Source organism: Parasteatoda tepidariorum, chromosome 5 (genome assembly GCF_043381705.1).
Source record: "Parasteatoda tepidariorum isolate YZ-2023 chromosome 5, CAS_Ptep_4.0, whole genome shotgun sequence".
In the NCBI taxonomy this organism is placed as follows: Eukaryota; Metazoa; Arthropoda; class Arachnida; order Araneae; family Theridiidae; genus Parasteatoda; species Parasteatoda tepidariorum.
This window is the reverse complement of record NC_092208.1, coordinates 65,811,601-65,830,864: the sequence shown is the minus strand read 5'-3', so window position 1 is coordinate 65,830,864 and position 19,264 is coordinate 65,811,601. Positions and strand designations below refer to the sequence as shown.

At 30.4% G+C, this 19,264-nt stretch overlaps 2 protein-coding genes across 4 annotated transcripts in view; both read left to right on the top strand.

Moving 5' to 3' along the window:
* Nucleotides 1–3,285: 3,285 nt before the first annotated feature.
* On the top strand, nt 3,286–13,441 carry LOC139425663 (uncharacterized). The gene is made up of 8 exons (XM_071181068.1): nt 3,286–3,381; nt 4,716–5,014; nt 5,136–5,300; nt 6,712–6,749; nt 9,204–9,365; nt 11,544–11,578; nt 11,657–11,738; nt 13,355–13,441. The coding sequence occupies exons 2-8, from the start codon at nt 4,765–4,767 to the stop codon at nt 13,439–13,441; spliced, it is 819 nt and encodes a 272-aa protein (XP_071037169.1). The 5' UTR covers nt 3,286–3,381; nt 4,716–4,764.
* The window catches only part of LOC107449973 (probable 3',5'-cyclic phosphodiesterase pde-5), a 27,924-nt gene continuing 22,018 nt past the window's right edge, over nt 13,359–19,264 (top strand). For 2 of the 3 annotated variants that reach the window (XM_043041398.2, XM_043041399.2), the window contains exons 1-3: nt 13,359–13,405; nt 13,482–13,540; nt 13,632–13,683. In XM_043041398.2, the coding sequence (XP_042897332.1) occupies nt 13,494–13,540; nt 13,632–13,683 (99 nt within the window). In that variant the 5' untranslated portion in view covers nt 13,359–13,405; nt 13,482–13,493. Of the gene's footprint in view, nt 13,406–13,481; nt 13,541–13,631; nt 13,684–16,600; nt 16,765–18,254; nt 18,348–19,264 lie in introns of all 3 variants that reach the window. The other variant, XM_071181551.1, reaches the window with a different exon arrangement.

Genomic DNA, 19,264 nt, shown 5'->3' with positions numbered 1-19,264 from the left:
TGGGTGACCACTTGGATTAGTCCTCGTTAAACTGTTCTACCGTGAAGTGCTCGACTTCGCGTGCAGGTCGTCGGGCTACCGAAGAGCTACCATCCCCTCTGCTCTGCTGAGGATAAAAATTGCGATGGCACGTCTTCGGATCATCCCAGACCGTCGCCAATAGCCCATTGTGCAGCTCTAGTGCGACGTAAATGAACAACAGCAATTATTATAGCGGGTTTGAACTTGTCATTCTGATGTTTGTTGTGGTTGGAAGAAACAAGCGATTTCTTGAATATTTTTTGTTACCAATCTGAGTTTTTCTTCTTCTTTTGCTAATAAAAGCGATAATGAGTGGGGAAAAAAGGTTTGTTTCGTGTTTCTGTTATTTTATTTTATGGAAAAAGGTTTGTTTTGTACTTCTGTTATTTTATTTTATGGAATACCCCAAATATACATTGTTTCACTTCTAATGTATGACGAAAATAATTTTTATTATAGGTTTATTTTATTTTATTTTTGAAGAGAAACTTAGAAAAAAGGGACATTGCATATTACTTAGACCAGTTAGAAGGCGGTTGGCTATCAGAAGATGGCTTTGATAATGAAATTTCTGATGATGAATACCACGGATGCAGATGAAATTATGGGAGTATTGCAAGAGGAGAATTATTATCAGGAATAAAAATGATATGAAGATTATTATTATTATTGTTTTTTTTTTTGTTTTTTTTTGTCCTGAGCTTAACATGTAAATTTGCATGATGTTGGACTTTTCCATCATACTGTTTTTTTTATTTTTTAATATTATGTATTTACAGTAGAATTTTTTTTCAACATTTTTTTTAAATGAGCATGACTCAACCTGATTTATTTCACAAAGAAAAAAAAATCATTCAAGGAAAGGTTAAATCTCATGCGCGAAAGTGACATATATTTTCTTAGTTAAAAATTGTATCCTAGTGATGACATATTCCTTCAGATTGCGTGCTAAAATCTTATGAACAAAAACGACCAAGTGCAATATAAAATATCCCACTGAGGTAGTGGATAGAGTGCAAATAAAAGACGAAGAAGAAGAAAGTTTTGTGGAGTTAAGGAGGAACAAAACTACTTTAAACGGAGTTTTGCGTGAGAACAAATGCTTATTGAGTCATAAGATGATTGATATTTCTTTTTATATTACGGAATAAGTTTTATACTGATTCTTTTTTAAAAAATATTTTGCACAGAAGTATTTGTAATTCACTTAAATTTTCAATGTTATTAATAAAGACAGATAATTTAATTTGGTTCTTTTAATACGTTCCTAAAATTTATTTTTGTATGCTGAAAAAATGTCACAAAAATTTGACAGAAAATTCATCCATAAAGGTTAAAGCTTCTTTTATAACGGTTAGTAAATATATATTTTTTTGCTTGGGAACGAGTTACCTTCAAGAATAAAAATTGTTAGGAATTAAAAGAATTATGATAAAATTATGATAATGACTATTCCATAGTCATTGTGATGGTTTATAGTCATTAGTCAATTATTAGTAATCATTCCATAGTCGTAATTAGTCATTACTCATAATTATTCATTATTCCATAGTCATTATGATAAAGACTATAATGATTAAATTATGATAAAACTATGTTATTATGACAATGACTTCTGATCTAATGATCAGATTTCCACATTTTAAAAAGGACACCGTACTTTCCCTTAATAAACATGCAATTTTTTGAAGACATAAAATTTTTTACTGTGAAAATGTGCCCCGAAAAGATTAGTTAAGTGAGTGATAGAAAGTTACAGTCTCTTAATATTATTTCTTATATTTTGCGTTTCTCGTTATAATTTTTAACCCCATCAGAACCGTGATACATGATCGCGCGATTTTTCCTTTCACGGCGCACGAAGTCAAGCATCAAATGAGCCGCGATGACTTAGGAGATAGAGCGTTCGCCTTCGAATGAGGTGAACCTGGGTTCGATCCCGGCGATGGTTGGTCGTTACGAATTCCGCATCCGGCTTGCACCGACCACAGTGCTGACGTGAAATATCCTCAGTGGTAGACGGATCATGGGTTAGAGTCCCCTTGCTGTCAGGCTAACCGTGGCCTTCCTCTCCATGTAACGCAAATGCGGGTTAGTTCCATGTTCCATCAAAAACGAAGGCCAATTTCTCCCAATACTTGATCCAGGAGTTCCCTTGTCTTCTGGATTGGGTTCAAAATTACAAGGCTACTGAGTTCAACATTAGTAGTCGTAAACCCAAAAATTGGGTTGGCTGTTCAACGACGGTTATTAAATAAAACAAAAGGAGCCTTTCTGGTTCTTGAGGTCCAAAATCACACGGACGTGATGTGAGTACAGTATTTTCGTTTTAGTGCGTATACCAACTCGGAGTTGAACGGCCTGTATAAGCGCCTTTTCTCTATCCGACCGTCCTGAAAGGGTTAAATTAATTACCTCCCAAAGTACATTGGCCTCCAAACGTTAAGAAGTAACCCTTTTTTGTGTGTGTTTAATTTGAAAATGAATGAACATCGGAACAAGAAATTTAGAGGAAATATGCTCTTAATTTTTCTCTGAATGCAGTTTTGAAATTTTCACGAATTCCAATCCAAATATTTTTTGAAGACATTATTGGATTGCACATTATTGAATTCTAGGAAGAAATGTGCTCATTTTTCCTGCAACTGCATCGACTGCATAAATGCATCGACTCTTCGTGAACAGCAGAATGGGACACAAAAGTGGAAAGAAATAAGGAGAAACCTTTGCATGGAAGATGTATGCCTTATAACTAATTTATTTGTGGTTACTACTTTGCTTGATGAGCAACTTCTATCAGAAAACAACTAATTCTTTTTTCTTTCCTTCCAGATATATCATATGCTGAAGTAACCTGTTTAAATGTTTTTGTTTTTTATAAAATTATAGTAAGTTAAAAAGATTATTTCAAATAAGTGGTTAGTTTCTTATGGTGATTATGCTTGTGACATTATTTATTTATAGACTTCTACAAAGCGAGTGATCAATTATTCATTTTACAAGAAACAAGTTATTTACTAAACTGCTTTTTTTTCTCTCTCTCTCTTTCGATCTATCTTTCCAATAAAACCGTTAAATTCGATTAATTGAGCCTTCACTTTATGTTTCTTACATATTGTATTTAACGATAAATTGAAGTGCTCCCCACCAAAAAAAAAGAAGTAATAAGAAAAGTAACCAAAGCATCATGACGTAAGATGAGCGTTTCCATGGTTACAGTTCCGGCGTCTATTGAAGACAAAATTCGAGAGATCAAAGCTAGATGAGTATTTGAAGGCAGAAAATTTACCTTAAGCACACATGTTGCTGTCGTTACTTTCTCAGCGTTATATTAAATAGAGAAGGTTACTCATCAAGTTGGTACGAAATTTTTTAGTTTGCTTTAATTAGAAGTTTCTTTTTTATTTGGGTTTTATAAAATGCCATAAAAATTAATGTCTGTATTAATAATATAAATATTTTCGTATTAATAGATAGTTAAAAGTTATTAATGGCATTTGTGAAACAAAAACTAATTTATTTAAACATTTCTTTGAAATTTATTACAGGTGATATCAATTAAATAATTTAAAAAAAAGTATGTTTTTATTTATTGAAGTGCGATAATTGAGAAGAAATAATTTTTTCTTAGAAATATTTTGAAAGATTCTAACTATTATTAGTGTAATTACATTGCTCAAAATTGTAACCTCTATACTTGGGTAGCAGAATTAATGGAGTAAATCTACATCACTATCTTCTTAAATCCAAATTTATCTGCCATCTCAACGCAGTAAGACAAAGATTATTATTGTTAAAACTCAACTTAATGTAACAGATATATTGTAAAATGTACAAAGGTATTTAAAAATTATACATAATCACCTAAACTTAATTTGAATGAACAATGAAAATAAATACGATACAAATCCTTGTATAGCTTAAGTCTGTAATCAACTAACAAGAAGAAAAAAAAAATTTCTGACGTTTTCACTACTCAGCTTTATAATTTCGATTGGAAGCACGTTTTAAAGTGTTTCAAAAAGAAGTAGAAGCAATTTTTTTGTCTATTTTTCTTAAAAAGAATCGGAGATGAAAAATAATCTGCAGATACTGTGATAATCTGCAGCGCATGATTGCAGGTTTCTGCTACTGGACATAACTCACATATGCGTTTTCTTAAATTTATGCTGTTTTATTATTGCCAACATTATCATCATCATTATTATTGTTTATGTTTTTGATAAATAATAAAATAAGGTCATTACATTTGTAAAAATTGGAATGTAGAAGATAACACCTGTGCATCACACTAGAGAAAGCACGATTTCAAATAATGTAGAACAAGAAATAAAAGTAATTTTTAAAAAAATCCTTAGCAACCATTAAAAAAAATCAATGTTTTAAATTGCAAGATTTTTGTACGACCACTCACAAGTATTTCACCAATCGGATTCAGAGATTTAAAATGAGCATACGTTTTACTTTTTTAAAAAAATTCTAAAATACAAAATATTATAAATTCTCCTAATGCTTCTCCGTTTAACTTTTAGAATATCGATTAGTATTGAAATTATTCGGGAAAAAAAATCTTCAGCATTAATGTCCATTTGTTCATTCCCGTAAGTTGGAATAAAAAAATATTCTACTTGAAAATAATCTAATATTGCAGTACGTTTTGAGAATGTGTATGATATGAAAGAATTTACTTATAGGCGAAAACGATATAAAGAATTTTTTTTGTGACTCACAGAGGAATTTTTAATGTCTAAATCCAAGTCTTCTCAACGTCGTTTACCACCCCTCATCTCAGTAAGTCCTGTAAGACTCACCAGTTCAAATCATAATGAAGTTCATTCAAGTCCACATTCTTCATCCAGCAAATATCATTCGAAATGTCATGAAAGACACAGACCACATTCTCCAGGACCCGGTGAATATCTAGAGATAGTTGCTCGCAAAATTCCTAGCAGAAATGCAGCAAGGGATTCTCGAAACAGCAACAAGAGAAGAGGTAATTAATAATAAGTCATTTAATAATAAGAATAAGTCCTTTTCTTTTCCCATTTCCTTAAAAAAACAACTGCACAACACATTTACAGTTGATGTAAGTTTTATGCTTATTATTGTTATAGGCAGGCCACCATCGCAAAACTGGTCTCAAAAAATTGCTGAATACTTGAAAAAGCACGAGAGCTTCCTGGAACATTACGTATTAGAAAACATTGCATTAGAATCATTGGAGCGATGGGTGATTAGAAAAACATTTCGTGAAAAGAAACTTGCACCGGATTCAAATGGTAAGTAGGAAATTTCAAACTAATTGTAAATGCTTTTTTTTTCTGATAAATCCTAATTTTTACGAAATAGTAGGCTCATTTAGTAATAAATAGCTACCACGTTGTATGAAGGGCTGCAATAATTGCATTCGAAAATAAACCAAACATTTTAATTTCTAATAACATAGAAATATCTTAATGCTAGGATTGCACACAATTACGCTTCTAGCAGACTATTTCATTGAGTGGTAGACAAATAAAAGCTAAAGCTGTCAGAATTTTCAGAAATTTTGCCAACATTTTAGTAGCCTCATCACGAGAGAGAACTGGAACAAAGTGGCGTTTCATATAAACTTTTGAATCTTTCGTTGTGGAGAATAGAATAACCTTAAATCAAGTTTAGAAAATAAAGAATATCACATTAAAACATAAAATTAGCAATCACTAGAGGATAATTTCCTAAAAAATGGGCAACTCTGTTTTTTCCATATGACAAAAAATGTGTGGAAGACGTTTCTCTTTCAATTAACATGTTTGATTTGATTTACACCGGTGTTCAAACTTTTATTGAGGTTTCGGATGTTGTCCATCATCCCTAGAGCTTCTTGGCAGATTTTGGAAATTCGGTATTATCCCACTATCTTCATAACAGACAGAGATTATTGTTGTAAAATTTACAAATATAAGAGTTTTGTACATGAGAATTTTATGATGTTTAAATCGAAGCTGCATTTTATTCAATGATATTAAAGGAATTGAATAACTATCTCAATACTATTGAGCCTGCAATCGAGTAAAAGAAAGAAAAATTCTTTGTGTTCTTTACGGTGTTAATCTCAATAGAGATATTGAAGCTGACGTTACTTCACTTACCTAACCAATGGAAATCCATCAATGATGTGTTACATATAGCAACTAATGGGAATGAGTTTCTATCAAGATGTGAGTATGAATCGTACCTTGGAATCGTACAATAGGAAGGATGTAAACGACAATTGATTGATTTATTCCATTCAGTGATATAGTTCAGCCTCTGACTTATCATTCTATTCAGCTATTTAATTTTTATTAGTAACAAGTTTACAGATGTTTCAAAAAAGGAGTCTAAGCAATTTTCCCCGTATTTGTTTGTTTGACTTTTCAAAAATTAAAAGAAAACTACGATGAAAAATAATCTGCAGATGCTGTAATAATCTGCCTCACCGCACTGCTGCCGGACTGGAGGGTTTCTGCTACTGGTGGTATGACTGTAAGTTGATATAATGTAAATAAACTAAACATGCAAAATTTAATTAAACATGCCACTCAGTGATATAGTTCGGCCTCTGACTTTGACATCGTTATTCAGCTATTTAATTTTTATTGGTAACAGCGCATTAGAATTGTATTATCATGTTGAGCAAAAAATAATCGACTCGATTTTTTTTTATAGGAAACCATGAAAAAATTGCTGATCTCTGTAAATGGAAAGTAAGCAAATATTTTTATTTTCTCTTTTCTTTTCAAAATATTAAATTTTCATTGGCGAAGAAAGTAAAGCAGCAATCAAACTTCTTTTCAGTCATTTCATTGATGTACTATTTTTATTTTGAACAATTAATATTTCGCAAAGAGATTTTCTTTTACGTTTAAGTCACCGCTATTCTGTACAAAATGAAAAGAACTTTTCATCGTTTCATGGTTTAGCACTTCCTACTAAGAAGAAAGTATATTTTGTAAGTAAAAGTTGAAGTTTGCTATTCCGCTTTAGATTAGTAGAACTGCTTTATTACCTATTTTAGAAGTAGTATGTAAAATTTATTAATTATCTATAATTGCTTTAATTATTAGAGTTTATACTAGTGCCCAGTGGTTAGAGAATCCGACCCCCCGTCCGGAGGGACTGGGATTCAGTCCTCAACTCATGTACGGATCGTGAATTTGTGGGGCCCTGGGCTGAAACTACTTTTGGGCCCTAATAGCTATTTTGTCAAAAAACTGTTTTCTATAGTGACGTAGATAAGTATATAGAAAAAAATAGGACAATAAAATAATTTTATTTATTTTTATTTGTCTATACAAACAGCAACTGTACAACATTATTGCAAAAGAAATTGACAGGTTATGTGTAGTTATGTTATATAAGTTATAAAGCAACCTTTCTGCATTTTTGTGCTGCAAATTTCTTTATTTGCTCATCTCATTGTAAGTCTTTCGCTAAATCACAATTTATGGAAAGAACTGATAAATGATTTAGTCGATGGTTCGACATTGTTGTACTATATTTGTTTTCTATATATTACATCCTGGAGAAAGAGCGCTCAGCTTCACAGCTATTGGAATTTCTTGCCATACATCTCATACACTTGACTCCTTTTGTTTAAATCCATAATCAGCATATCCAACGCAACGTTTAGCGTGTCTCTTTTAAATTCTTCTGCGCCGTATACTGAGAATTTATCTGTAGACTTATCTGAAAATTTTGGACTAATGCGTCTCTTGTTTATGTTATTGTAGTCTATTCCCACACTAGTACTTAATTTTTTAGCTTTCTCTTCGTAGTCCTTTAGCTTTCCTGATCTGATTGGTGCCTTATGTTGTTCACGAAGTCTTTTAATGATACAATTAACTTGTTGCCTTCACGTGTCAACCACACTAACATTGATTTCTTATGTTCATTAGAATTTTCATGACTTTCTAACAAGTTCCTGTGTGCTTCCAATCAGAAAATCCGGTTGTGTATTGAGAAAGTTGGCACTGTTTATTTGCAAACATTTTAGAAAAAGTTTGCAAATAAACAGTGCCAACCCTGGTTGTATAACATAACCAAAATCTTTCCAGTGATTGACCATTTTTCATTTTCTTAATGAAATACCTATTTGAAAATGTTCTGTTTTGTTCTTTGTATTTCTTGATTGAAGCTGAATATATATTTTTCGAATCTTTATTTTAAAAGTCAGTCATTTCATGTGAGAGTATGTCATTAATAAAATCATTATTTAGCAATTCTGGCCACAAGCCCACGTCAACATATTTCTCAAACTCAAAATTCTCTAAATTTCTTTCCGCCTCGGTATTATCGTCCTCTTGCTGAACCCCAATACAGTTTTCAGTGGGATCAGAGGGTTTTTGGTAGTCAAGACAGTTATTAGTAAACTAAACAAGTTTGTCATTGACGACGAGAACAGAAGTGCGAGAAAAAAATTTACGTCGGGCGTTAAGCGGCGCTGCGGAAGTCCCCCGTAATAGACGCGAAAAAATACACTGACCAAAAACAAGCGACGGGTAATTCCCCGTTCCGTTCGATAGACGCGCACATGCATGGGTTGATTGATCTCAGGGTTGCCAACCTTATAATATTATTTTTTTTTTTGATATTAGATAATTTTTTTAATTCAAAATATCACCTATTGATTTCAGTGGGGACTGGGGCCCTTTGTTTCCACGGGGCCCTGGCCTGCAGCCTAAAAAGCCCTTATGTAGATCCGCCCCTGCCTCAACTTCGCCAAGATCCACAGATTATATGCGATATACGTGTTCGTAAAATCTGTAGAATCGAAAGCCGTGTGGTCGGTCGATGAGCAGTACCATGGGCTTAACGGTATGGAGAAAATTTTCCTGCTGCCATCTATCCGTGGGTTTCTGAGCTAAGACGTACTTTCACCCATGCGGAGCTCCCTTATTGTCAAACGAAAGACGCTCTTTCCTGCCTTATTTCGCAAGTGGCTAATGTCTGGCGAGCTTGACTTGTCCAAGTGTCATTGTAAACAACAACAATAACATACTAGAGCTAATTTTAAATGTTTTTAAGAAAGCGCTTAATTTAATTTAATGGGAACGTAAAGATTTTTCTGAAAAATACGAAATGAACTCTAAATAATATATCTATATAGAAGCATAGTAAAAACCTATACATGTCTTTTTTCTGTGTATTTTTTTACCTAGTTTTTTGTCATGGCGGACAAGAAAGATATGCTCCAAGAGCTAACTTCCACTATAACAACATATCCAAACAAACGGGATGTGTTATCAGGAATCGCGAGGACTGTTGCTTCTGCAGCCAACGCTAGTGGGTTATGGTTATACCTTTACAACTGTGATTCCCTGGTGAGTAACTTTTATACACTACTTAGCATCACTACTTTTTAACAGCCATTGGTAATTTTGTATATTTAATTAGGAAATTAATTGTCGCGAAATAAGTGGGAAATTTAATTTGTTTTTTAAATTTAACTGAACAGAACAACAGAACTCTTAACAGAATCTTTACACCATTTACTACAAGAATTACTATATAAACTAAAGAAATTCACCAAAATTGTTTAAACTTACATACATTAGTTTCAAACTGCTCAAAATCAGAATATTATATAAAAAAATAAGTACTTTATGATTATCGTCGTAAATGAAAGAAAAGTGCTTTTAAATTTAGTTAAAAACTTGAATATATTTTTAAATTGAATATATTGAAGATAATTGAATATGTTTGAAAGTTAAACTATCGAAAATAGTGAAATTTACAAAAAGTGTACGAATTATTGAAATCGAAAGCCAAGTTCAAGATATCAAGTTCAAGAAAACAGTTCAAGAGAAGAGTTCAAGAGAACATATGTTAAAGATAAGTAAATAGTTCATAAGCACAATTAGCTCTAAAAATTGCATATATTACTGACAATGATTACGTAAGATTTTGAATGTGCCCAATATTTACGAAAAACTCTCGTAAATATCTCGTAAAAGATGTCTTTAAAAAAATCCTATATAACATAATATAGATTGAGTATATGAAATATTTCTGTCTCATAAAAACAACGCACTTTGTTATTTTATCTACTCATTAAAAAAATACAATTTACACTTAAAATACATGTCCACGTCAATAATTATATTATGTATATTACGAAGAGTGGCACAATATTTGGTTTCGATTATGGGTTTCGGTCGATTAAACTTTGTGAACCATTTATCTCGATTTACTTCATTTAAAGTCAATGTATGCAACTAGTTATTGTGGAGGAACTAAAGAAAGTATAACAAAATAACTTTGCGTGAGAAGAGGAAATAAATCTTTTCTAAATCATTGATTGAGAAGAATTTTAATCTTAGGTCTACCATTTAAATAACCAAAATAATTCGAGACTGCAACTGGTGTTTTGACTCATACTTTACACTCGACGATTTGACTATTTAATACAATGAATAGCTAAACACCCGCTCTTCGTAAGGGGTAAAAAAAAAAAGCAAATAATCAATAAATCGGCGTTAATGAACACTTCGAAATCTTGCACAAAACTGAAAGATATACACTGCCACTCTTATTTAAGCTCGAACAATTCCAATTACCAGTGGCTTTATTGCCACGAGATTAATCGAAACATGTATTTTGTCGAGATTGCCACGAGATTAATGGAAACATGTATTTTGTCGAGATTGCCACGAGATTAATCGAAACATGTATTTTGTCGAGATTGCCACGAGATTAATCAAAACATGTATGTTCGTCTTATCAAAATAAAAGTTAATTATTTTCAGTATCATTTAGCATAATGTTATTTTTCTAGGCCAAGTCCTGATATAGTTTGTCTAAGATAAGAACTCCCACAGACATTCGTCTGGACTGTGGCGATGACTATGGTAACGAGGTATGACTATTTCAAGTAGGAGAGCGGGGTCACTGTTTCTGAGTGGTTTCGCGTCGAGTCGGCGAGAGAAAAGGAATCTCTTTCTTCAGTCTATTGTGTTAGTCCTAGAGTGAAGCTACCTTTCCTAAAATGAGCCATTTTTGTTTCCATAGCACCAGACGGCCTCAGACTTTGTGGTGGGAGGAGTTCTTAGCTTAGACAAACTATAGTCAAATATTTCCATAACAAACAAGCTTCTCCGTTACTTATCACTTTTGGTGGGCCGTAAAATATAATTTGCACAGTGTCCATAGTAAGTATCATGGTACCAATATTAGTATATTTAGCACGTATTAAGAATACGAATTAACAATAGCAGTTGCACCAATTATTAAAATTAATTAAGCATCATTGGCGTCATTAATAATAAAGCTATTTTTTATGATTTTTCTAGATGAGTTTGTATCTTTTCTCTATTAATTAATCTTTTTAGTACAAAACTTATTTTGCCTTAATTTATAATGATGAAAGATGTTGCTATTGCTATTATATTTCTGACTTATTACGCTGTAACTTAGTTATTAAAATTTTGTTGACGTCAAAATATATTTCGTGTGAGCATCATGGGTTATGAAAACAGTTTTTTTTTATGTATATTTCATAGGAACTTTGTGAATATAAAAATGAAGAAAATAATTCGTGAGTATAACTCTTTTGATTTTGTCTTTTTTGGATTTTGGTTGGTTTTTTTCTGAAAAATATTTATTGTTATTTTAGAAATAATTTCATACCAGAAGAATCCCTAGCACTGTATGCAGCAAAGAATAAAAAAGCAATTCGTCTGAATACAGCAGAACAGGTAAGCATTTATATTTCAAAAAATCTGCCTGCTTTTCATACGAAAAAACAATCTTTTCTTTTTGTTTTCAAAACAAAACAAAAATGGGACGAATTAATCATATATTTAAAGGGTGTGGCTTGGGGTAATACTTATATACCTTATTTTTCAATGGCTTATAAACTTATATGTATTTTACTTACACTTGCATGCATCGTTCAATTAAGTACTTATACTACGCTAAAAGGACGTGGATCAAACCTTAGAGCAATTTCGATTTAGTAAAGGTGAGATTGTATCATAATTGTATCGTGATGATTAGTTATTTTAAAATTCCGAGGTAAAATTTCAGCAAACATAATTATTTTTTGCTCTGTCAATGATACTAAGCTACAACTTACTGTTAATGCATTCCTAACTGGTAGCTTGCTGTGCTCATGACAAGCAATTTCCACGGCAACTGTTCTTTTTTTCCTTTAAAAATAATGTATAATTTTATCTATAATTCTTTCTACAACGCTGTTTTCCGTATTCCGATGCATTTTATAAAATCTTAATTATTAATATAATTTAAAAAATTAAACTCGTTTAAACAACAAACTTACGACTTTGTATAGAAGTAAAAAATCGTTAATTTGCAACCATTCATGCAAAATCATAATATACGTCTTATTTTCAATGGCTTATAAATTTTTATGCATTTTATTTTTACTTGCATGCATCATTCGGAACCAAGTAAATCGTTCAAGAAGCAGTATAAGTACTTAGTTGAATGATGCGGTTCCTTGGGGTTATTCATCCACTTTTCCTTCGAGGTTAATATCTTCCTTACCTGTACTATGCATGATTCTTTATCGCCTTACGAGATCATCGCCAACAAAACCAATTATTTTCATTTTTTGAAATGCCGGATGCTATTTAGGCAAAGTATGAAATAATCGTCCTGATGAGGTTATTATGTAAATGATGTGCATGTTACTGTGAATGACCGAAATACGTNACGAGGAAAAACAGTTTCTCTGTCACATTATTTTGGAAAATGATATTAATTTCAACATAAAAAATAAACTCCCCTTTTAAGATGAAGTCAATATTGCACTTTATTAGAATGAATTCCTTATTGTGATTTTAACGATTTATTTTGTCGAGAGCCATACTCTCTAATTTATTGAATTTGTGTTTTTTTAAGTGTTTAGTTAAACGTTTTTAAGTGTTAATAGTTGAGTGTAAACTCAAACCCTTTTTACCAATGGAAACTCATTAGTGGTAATTAGAAAATATATGAAAACTAAAAAGAGCATAAATTGATGATAGTTTAGGTTATTATAGGCTTTTTTATTGCTAAAAAATGACTTTTCACCTTTGGAAATCCATTCGAAACTAATAGAAAATATTTGAAAACTAGCAAAGACATAATTACGGATCATTAAGTTTTTTCCCCCAATCACTGTTATAAATTAATTACGTTTATTTCGTACGGAAAAATAACTAAAAATACAACCTAAGATACATTTTTAACTTAAGTGTTTTAAGCAGTTTGTTATTGAAATGGCGTTGGTGAAATACACGCGATTTAATGTTCATTACCAATGTTTAAACCTTGTAAATAAAATATTTTTGAATATATATTCTTACAGATTGTTAATAGCTATTTGGTATGGGGTGGCATTGCTTTACATTATGCTGAGGTAATTTTATGTTTACTTATTTGCACTAAATTTTGACTATCTCCTGTGTGGATATTAAGTTACATTGTGTTTTTAGCTATACGTTCACATGCGAAAACAAAGAGAGTTAAATATGTTCTTGTTAACCATTGTAAAGTAAGTAGTCCTTCAATTTTTGCTGTAGCTGTTTTTCTTTGTTTTAAACACATTTAAGAATTTAGAATAAATATTTCATTTTTTTTCTTAGAACGATATTTCAAGATATGGTCAGCATGGATACAGTAATACTTAAAATTATGGTAAGAAATGTTTCAGATACATAATTTTTAAATGGTGATAACAAAGAATTAGTCTAACCCTCTAACGTTCTTATTATTTAAAAAAAAACGGTCATAAAAGTGCCTATTTTTTTATTCAAAAAATATACATAAAAAAGGCGTATGTACAGTAGATGTATTCATTTTTGATTTTTGGAATTTTTTTAGGTTGAAATTTAAAACTCCATATGCACTCTATATGTCCATGTAACTCTGACTCCCTAATGCACACAATATTAAAAAATATTTTATCATAAAGCAAGAGCCACGAGTATTCACAAAGAGCATAATTAGCTGAGCTAAGATTACGATATACGTGTCACAAATACATATATTTAGATAGTACTGACATCAAGTTTAAAATAAACTATCTCCAGTTACATTAAAAATAGTTTTGTGCAGCCATCTAGTGTGTAAAATAAGAAATGAAAAAAATTCCGAGAACAAGAGTTGGATATACTCAAACCTTTTTGATGCATTACTTTTGAGCGCTCCAGCCCGGAAATATTACGGGCACGAGAAATAAGACATGAAAGTTCACTCCGTGGTTTTGACAGGAGCGAGAGGAAAGGGGTAAAAGAACGTTTAGTTATAAAGTATTTTATTTGAATCTAAAATGGTAATAGTGCTAATGATGTTAAAAAGTTACGTAGTTAAAGTAAAAATGAAGACGTCGTTAAAATGTTATAAGACGAAAAAAAAAATTCAAACTTTTTTAAGCAATTCAATTTTTCAAAAAAAAAACTACAATGGTTTTTTTTTTTTTTTTTTTTTTTTTTTTTTTTTTTTTAATAATTGCTTAATTTGCTGTTAGATTTGAGATACAAGCAAAAATTGAACTGCTGCTGAACAAAGTATTGTAATCGAACTAAATTTATTTTTGTACTTCCGCTTTGAATTGTAACGTGAAGCTTTGATTTCAAGCCATTCGATCATTTACCATGTATCAGCTATCATTATTATCAGCTATCATTCATCATAATTTCAAATGTACGTTTCTCAGAAAAATCAGCACCGAAATATTGAGTCAGATTTCTGAGTCCTTAAATAAAGTTAAATTAAATCATTTCCCCCTTCAAATTGAGCCATAGTATGTGTAATGAAACCCAAGATGTTTTCATTTATGCATAAAATAGTACAACTTAGGATAATAAGATAGTGTCATAATTGCACCATACTGTAATTCAACGAAAAATCAAAATTTCTAATGGTGTAAACTGTGAGCAATTCTGCTCAAAAAAGAAATTACGGAGTTCCAGGGGACTTTTATCGTTGTACCAACTGACATAACGTTTTGAACAACATTCTATGCGCTTTGAGTTAATATCTATTCCCATGTTAATATCTTATACTTATGTTAACATCGTACTTTGGGTAAATATCTTAAATGTCTGAATAAAACCGAGGGGGGGGGGTAGTAGTGGCTAATTTTACTGTATCGGAGTGCTTTTATGGTTCTATGAAAGTATTATTTTGTCGCTATATTCTTATTACTGCGGGTATGAATTATGAAAATCATGACATAATAAGACATCACATGATTCATTTACACGATAAGAATAGTATGAATAAGTATAGTATGAATAAGTATATATAGAAGAAGTTACAATAGTATATATTATGAAAATAAGGAGGTTTAACAATAAAACGTATTATATCATTAATTTAGACAGTAAGAATTTTTGCAGCTGTTCGTAAAAAATAAATAAAAAATAATAATAATAATAATAATAAAAAAATACTTTTACATTTATCAGAATATATATATAATTAAAAGTATCAATGTGCTAGTTGATTTTATTTATGAAATAAGCTATATGACGTTAAAATTAGCTATTTGATCATAAGAAAAACATATAAGGATAACACCGTTTTCCTGCGTTTCCCATCGATTGCAGCGTTTAAACAAGCTATTAATTCAAATTAAGTGGGATTGTCTTTTTTCTGAAGTAATAATAAAGTAAGAAAAATATCATAAAAAGCGTATAAAGCATAAATCGAAAAAGTTAGCTCTTGCGATATTGTAAAATAGCCTTCTGTTTTTTTTTTTTTTGTTTTTTTTTTATATATTTTTTTTAATTATAAATTTCCCTATTACTTCTTCTACTTCTGGTGCCATGGTTTCTTCTTCTGATTCTTCTACTTCTGCTTCGTCTTCTATTGCTCCTGCTTCGTCTTCTATTGCTTCTACTTATTTTCTGGTTCTTCTTCTTCCGCCTCTTCTTCATTCATTTCTGTTTCTTTTTCTTCTTCTTCTTCTTTATTTGTGCTTAATACATTTTTTTTAAACTTTGTTATTAAAATCTTTATTCTTAAGAACTTTTAAAATCGTGCAGTTTTTAAAAAAAAATCTTCACATATAAATGAGCCGCTCAGAAGCCAATGCGGTTAAGTCCATTTTTTGATATTTTCTGATTTTTGGAAATTTTGATGAAATAAATAATAATCTTCTTAGTTATTAAAGGATTTACTCGTTGGTTACTTTTTTCTAGGTTAGACAGCCCTTTTTTTAATAGCTTCTGAATATATTGTATAATAATTTCAGAAGCCATTGTGAATGAGTCCACCTTTCATCAATATTTTTTTACATAAATTTCTTATCGTTTTCAGCTGCCAAAAGGTATAAGTCCTAAAAGTTTTAAGATGCTGTCATTATTTCAATAAATACTTACGTTTTTATTTACACATCCTGTACAAATCTCGTTTTTTTGCAGAGTTTACACCTCGAAAAAAGACTTTATACACTTTTCTAATTAAAATAATAAACCAAGAATTTTAAAAACTAATGTATCAAAAAACATTAATTTTCTCAATTTTTGTGTTTTGGACTTAACCGCATTGGCTTCTGAGCGACTCAAATGATTTCAAATATCAAATTTCTCTTCTAAATAAATTTTAGATGTTTGCTCGTAAACTCGTGAGTGCAGATAGAGCTTCCCTATTTTTGGTGGATGGAAAGTCTCATGAACTGTACGCCAGAATATTCGATGTCAGTAGCTCTCAAAATGATTTTGACGAAGTTTCTACAATGCCAGACATTGATTTAAATCCTGAAGAAATAAGGTAACAATAACTCCGTAAACTCCTTTCCTTTAAACTTGGTCTACGTTTGACCGAATTCCAATTTATAAGAAGACTAAACAAAAAAGTAGAAATTGCGCAGAATTATTCGAGTTATGTAAGCAACTTAAATACTTTTTAAAAAAATTTCTTAAGCCCTTGCAATGTTTCCATTTGTCTTGCATCTCGATAGCCCCGTTGTTCATTAGGTTTCCTAATTGAGGCGATTAAAGAAAGCTTATCAAGTATGAGATAAATAAATTAGCACGTGATTTCTTTTCGTGTGATTTATTTTCATTTTTTATTATTATTATTATAAAAGTAGATTGCTTTAATTTTGATAAATTTGTTTTTTATTCACTTATCAAGGTTTTTAATAATTTTCTATCACTCAGCACTTTTCTAACACTCAGCAAAAACGAAAAAATAGCGCATTTTCGATAATTTTTTTATTGATTTTTCAGAATTAAATTTTTGAAATACTCAAATCACTAGAAACATTACATAATTTTATAGTTTATACTCGCATTATAAATCATATACATTCCTCAAATGAAAAGGTAAACTTTTGCCATATTTAATTAATTTCAGAATGTTTTGTAATTTTGGAAGCTACCTAGTTTATGATAAATTCCAAAGCTAATAAAGTAAGATACTTTATTTATGTGTGTAATGTGTACTTATTTCAAATTACATTTAATTATTTCTTCATTTCTAAAAACTAAATAATATTTAAAACTAAAAAGGACGGATTAGAATTAATTAAATTCATTGTCGCTGACGATCATGCGAAAACGCTTATTTGGACGTGTGATCGATTTCGAGAAAAGCGACTGTGCAACTATTTTCTTTCTATTGCTAAGGTTATCAAAACTAAAATAGAATTATAGAAAATTGAAGAAGAAAAATCGGTTTTCGAAAATAAAATTTTTTTTCGCAATATTTAGCTTATAATAAAATGCGATACATTAAAATCTCAATTTTAAATTTTTTGTGCAGCTTATATTGTTTTTTTTTTTTTTTACTATTGCACGACGGTTTAGGACTCAGTTTTAACTTGGGTTTCATGATTTCTAAATTCAATTTAAAACATAGCATTAATCGTACAATGAATATGAAAAATTTAGTCTGTTTTAGAGGTAACTTTATTAACACTAATTGATTTTATGCACAACATAAATTATAATTGTTTTTGTTAATGAGCTTTTGTAAACTAAGCAATCATTTTCTTCTTATTATTAATAACAATAATTAATGTTTCGTTTTAATAACTGTGAGTTATATTTTTGCAGTCTATCTACTCGTATTCAAGGTTGTTAGTTAAATGACAAATAAATGATGAGGCATTTTTTAAGTGAAATTTCAATTGAAAACCGTTTCTCACTGATGAAATTTAAGAGAGATAAAAACTATACCCTTTAAGAAACATTTGTCATACATTTTTTAAATCAGTTTTATATTGTTTTTTGATATTTTTAAATATTGTCTTATAGATTTCCCATTGGCAAAGGAATTGCTGGTTATGTAGCGATGACAGGAGAGTCTCTGAATATTTCAGATGCATATAACGATAAGAGGTTTAACCGGTTGGTAAAATTAAATATTATAAATTTTATTTTTAACCGCTCAAACTTGTGATTATTTTTAAATCAATTATTATAGCTATTATTATTATAGCATTCAGAAATAAAATACACTTTTTGTAAATATAAATCTAACTTTTAATAACACTTAAATAATTCCGGATCAAATTACTGCATTAAGTATCAANGTACAGTCCTTGAAAATTTCTTCAAGCCTGCAACACTTCAGAATACGCTTACTTGTGAAAAGAGAATTACGTCTGTAGTTTTGCTTGTAAATATTTTTCATTAATCATTATTAGATCAAATAGACATTTTGTAAAAACTTTTAACTAATAGAATTACACAAAGTGTTCACTAATAATTGTAGGAATCCCTGTATGAAAGTTGTCCGAGTACATAATTCTTTAAAAAATAACTTTAAAAAAACTTTTTTAAAATAATAGAAATATATTATAATAAGATATTTAACCCCTTAACAATCGGTTAATTTAAAAAAAAACGGTCATAAAAGTGCCTATTTTTTTATTCAAAAAATATACATAAAAAAGGCATATGTACAGTAGATGTATTCATTTTTGATTTTTGGAATTTTTTTAGGTTGAAATTTAAAACTCCATATGCACTCTATATGTCCATGTAACTCTGACTCCCTAATGCACACAATATTAAAAAATATTTTATCATAAAGCAAGAGCCACGAGTATTCACAAAGAGCATAATTAGCTGAGCTAAGATTACGATATACATGTCACAAATACATATATTTAGATAGTGCTGACATCGAGTTTAAAATAAACTATCTCCAGTTACATTAAAAATAGTCTTGTGCAGCCATCTAGTGTGTAAAATAAGAGATGAAAAAATTCCGAGAACAAGAGTTGGATATACTCAAACCTTTTTGATGCATTACTTTTGAG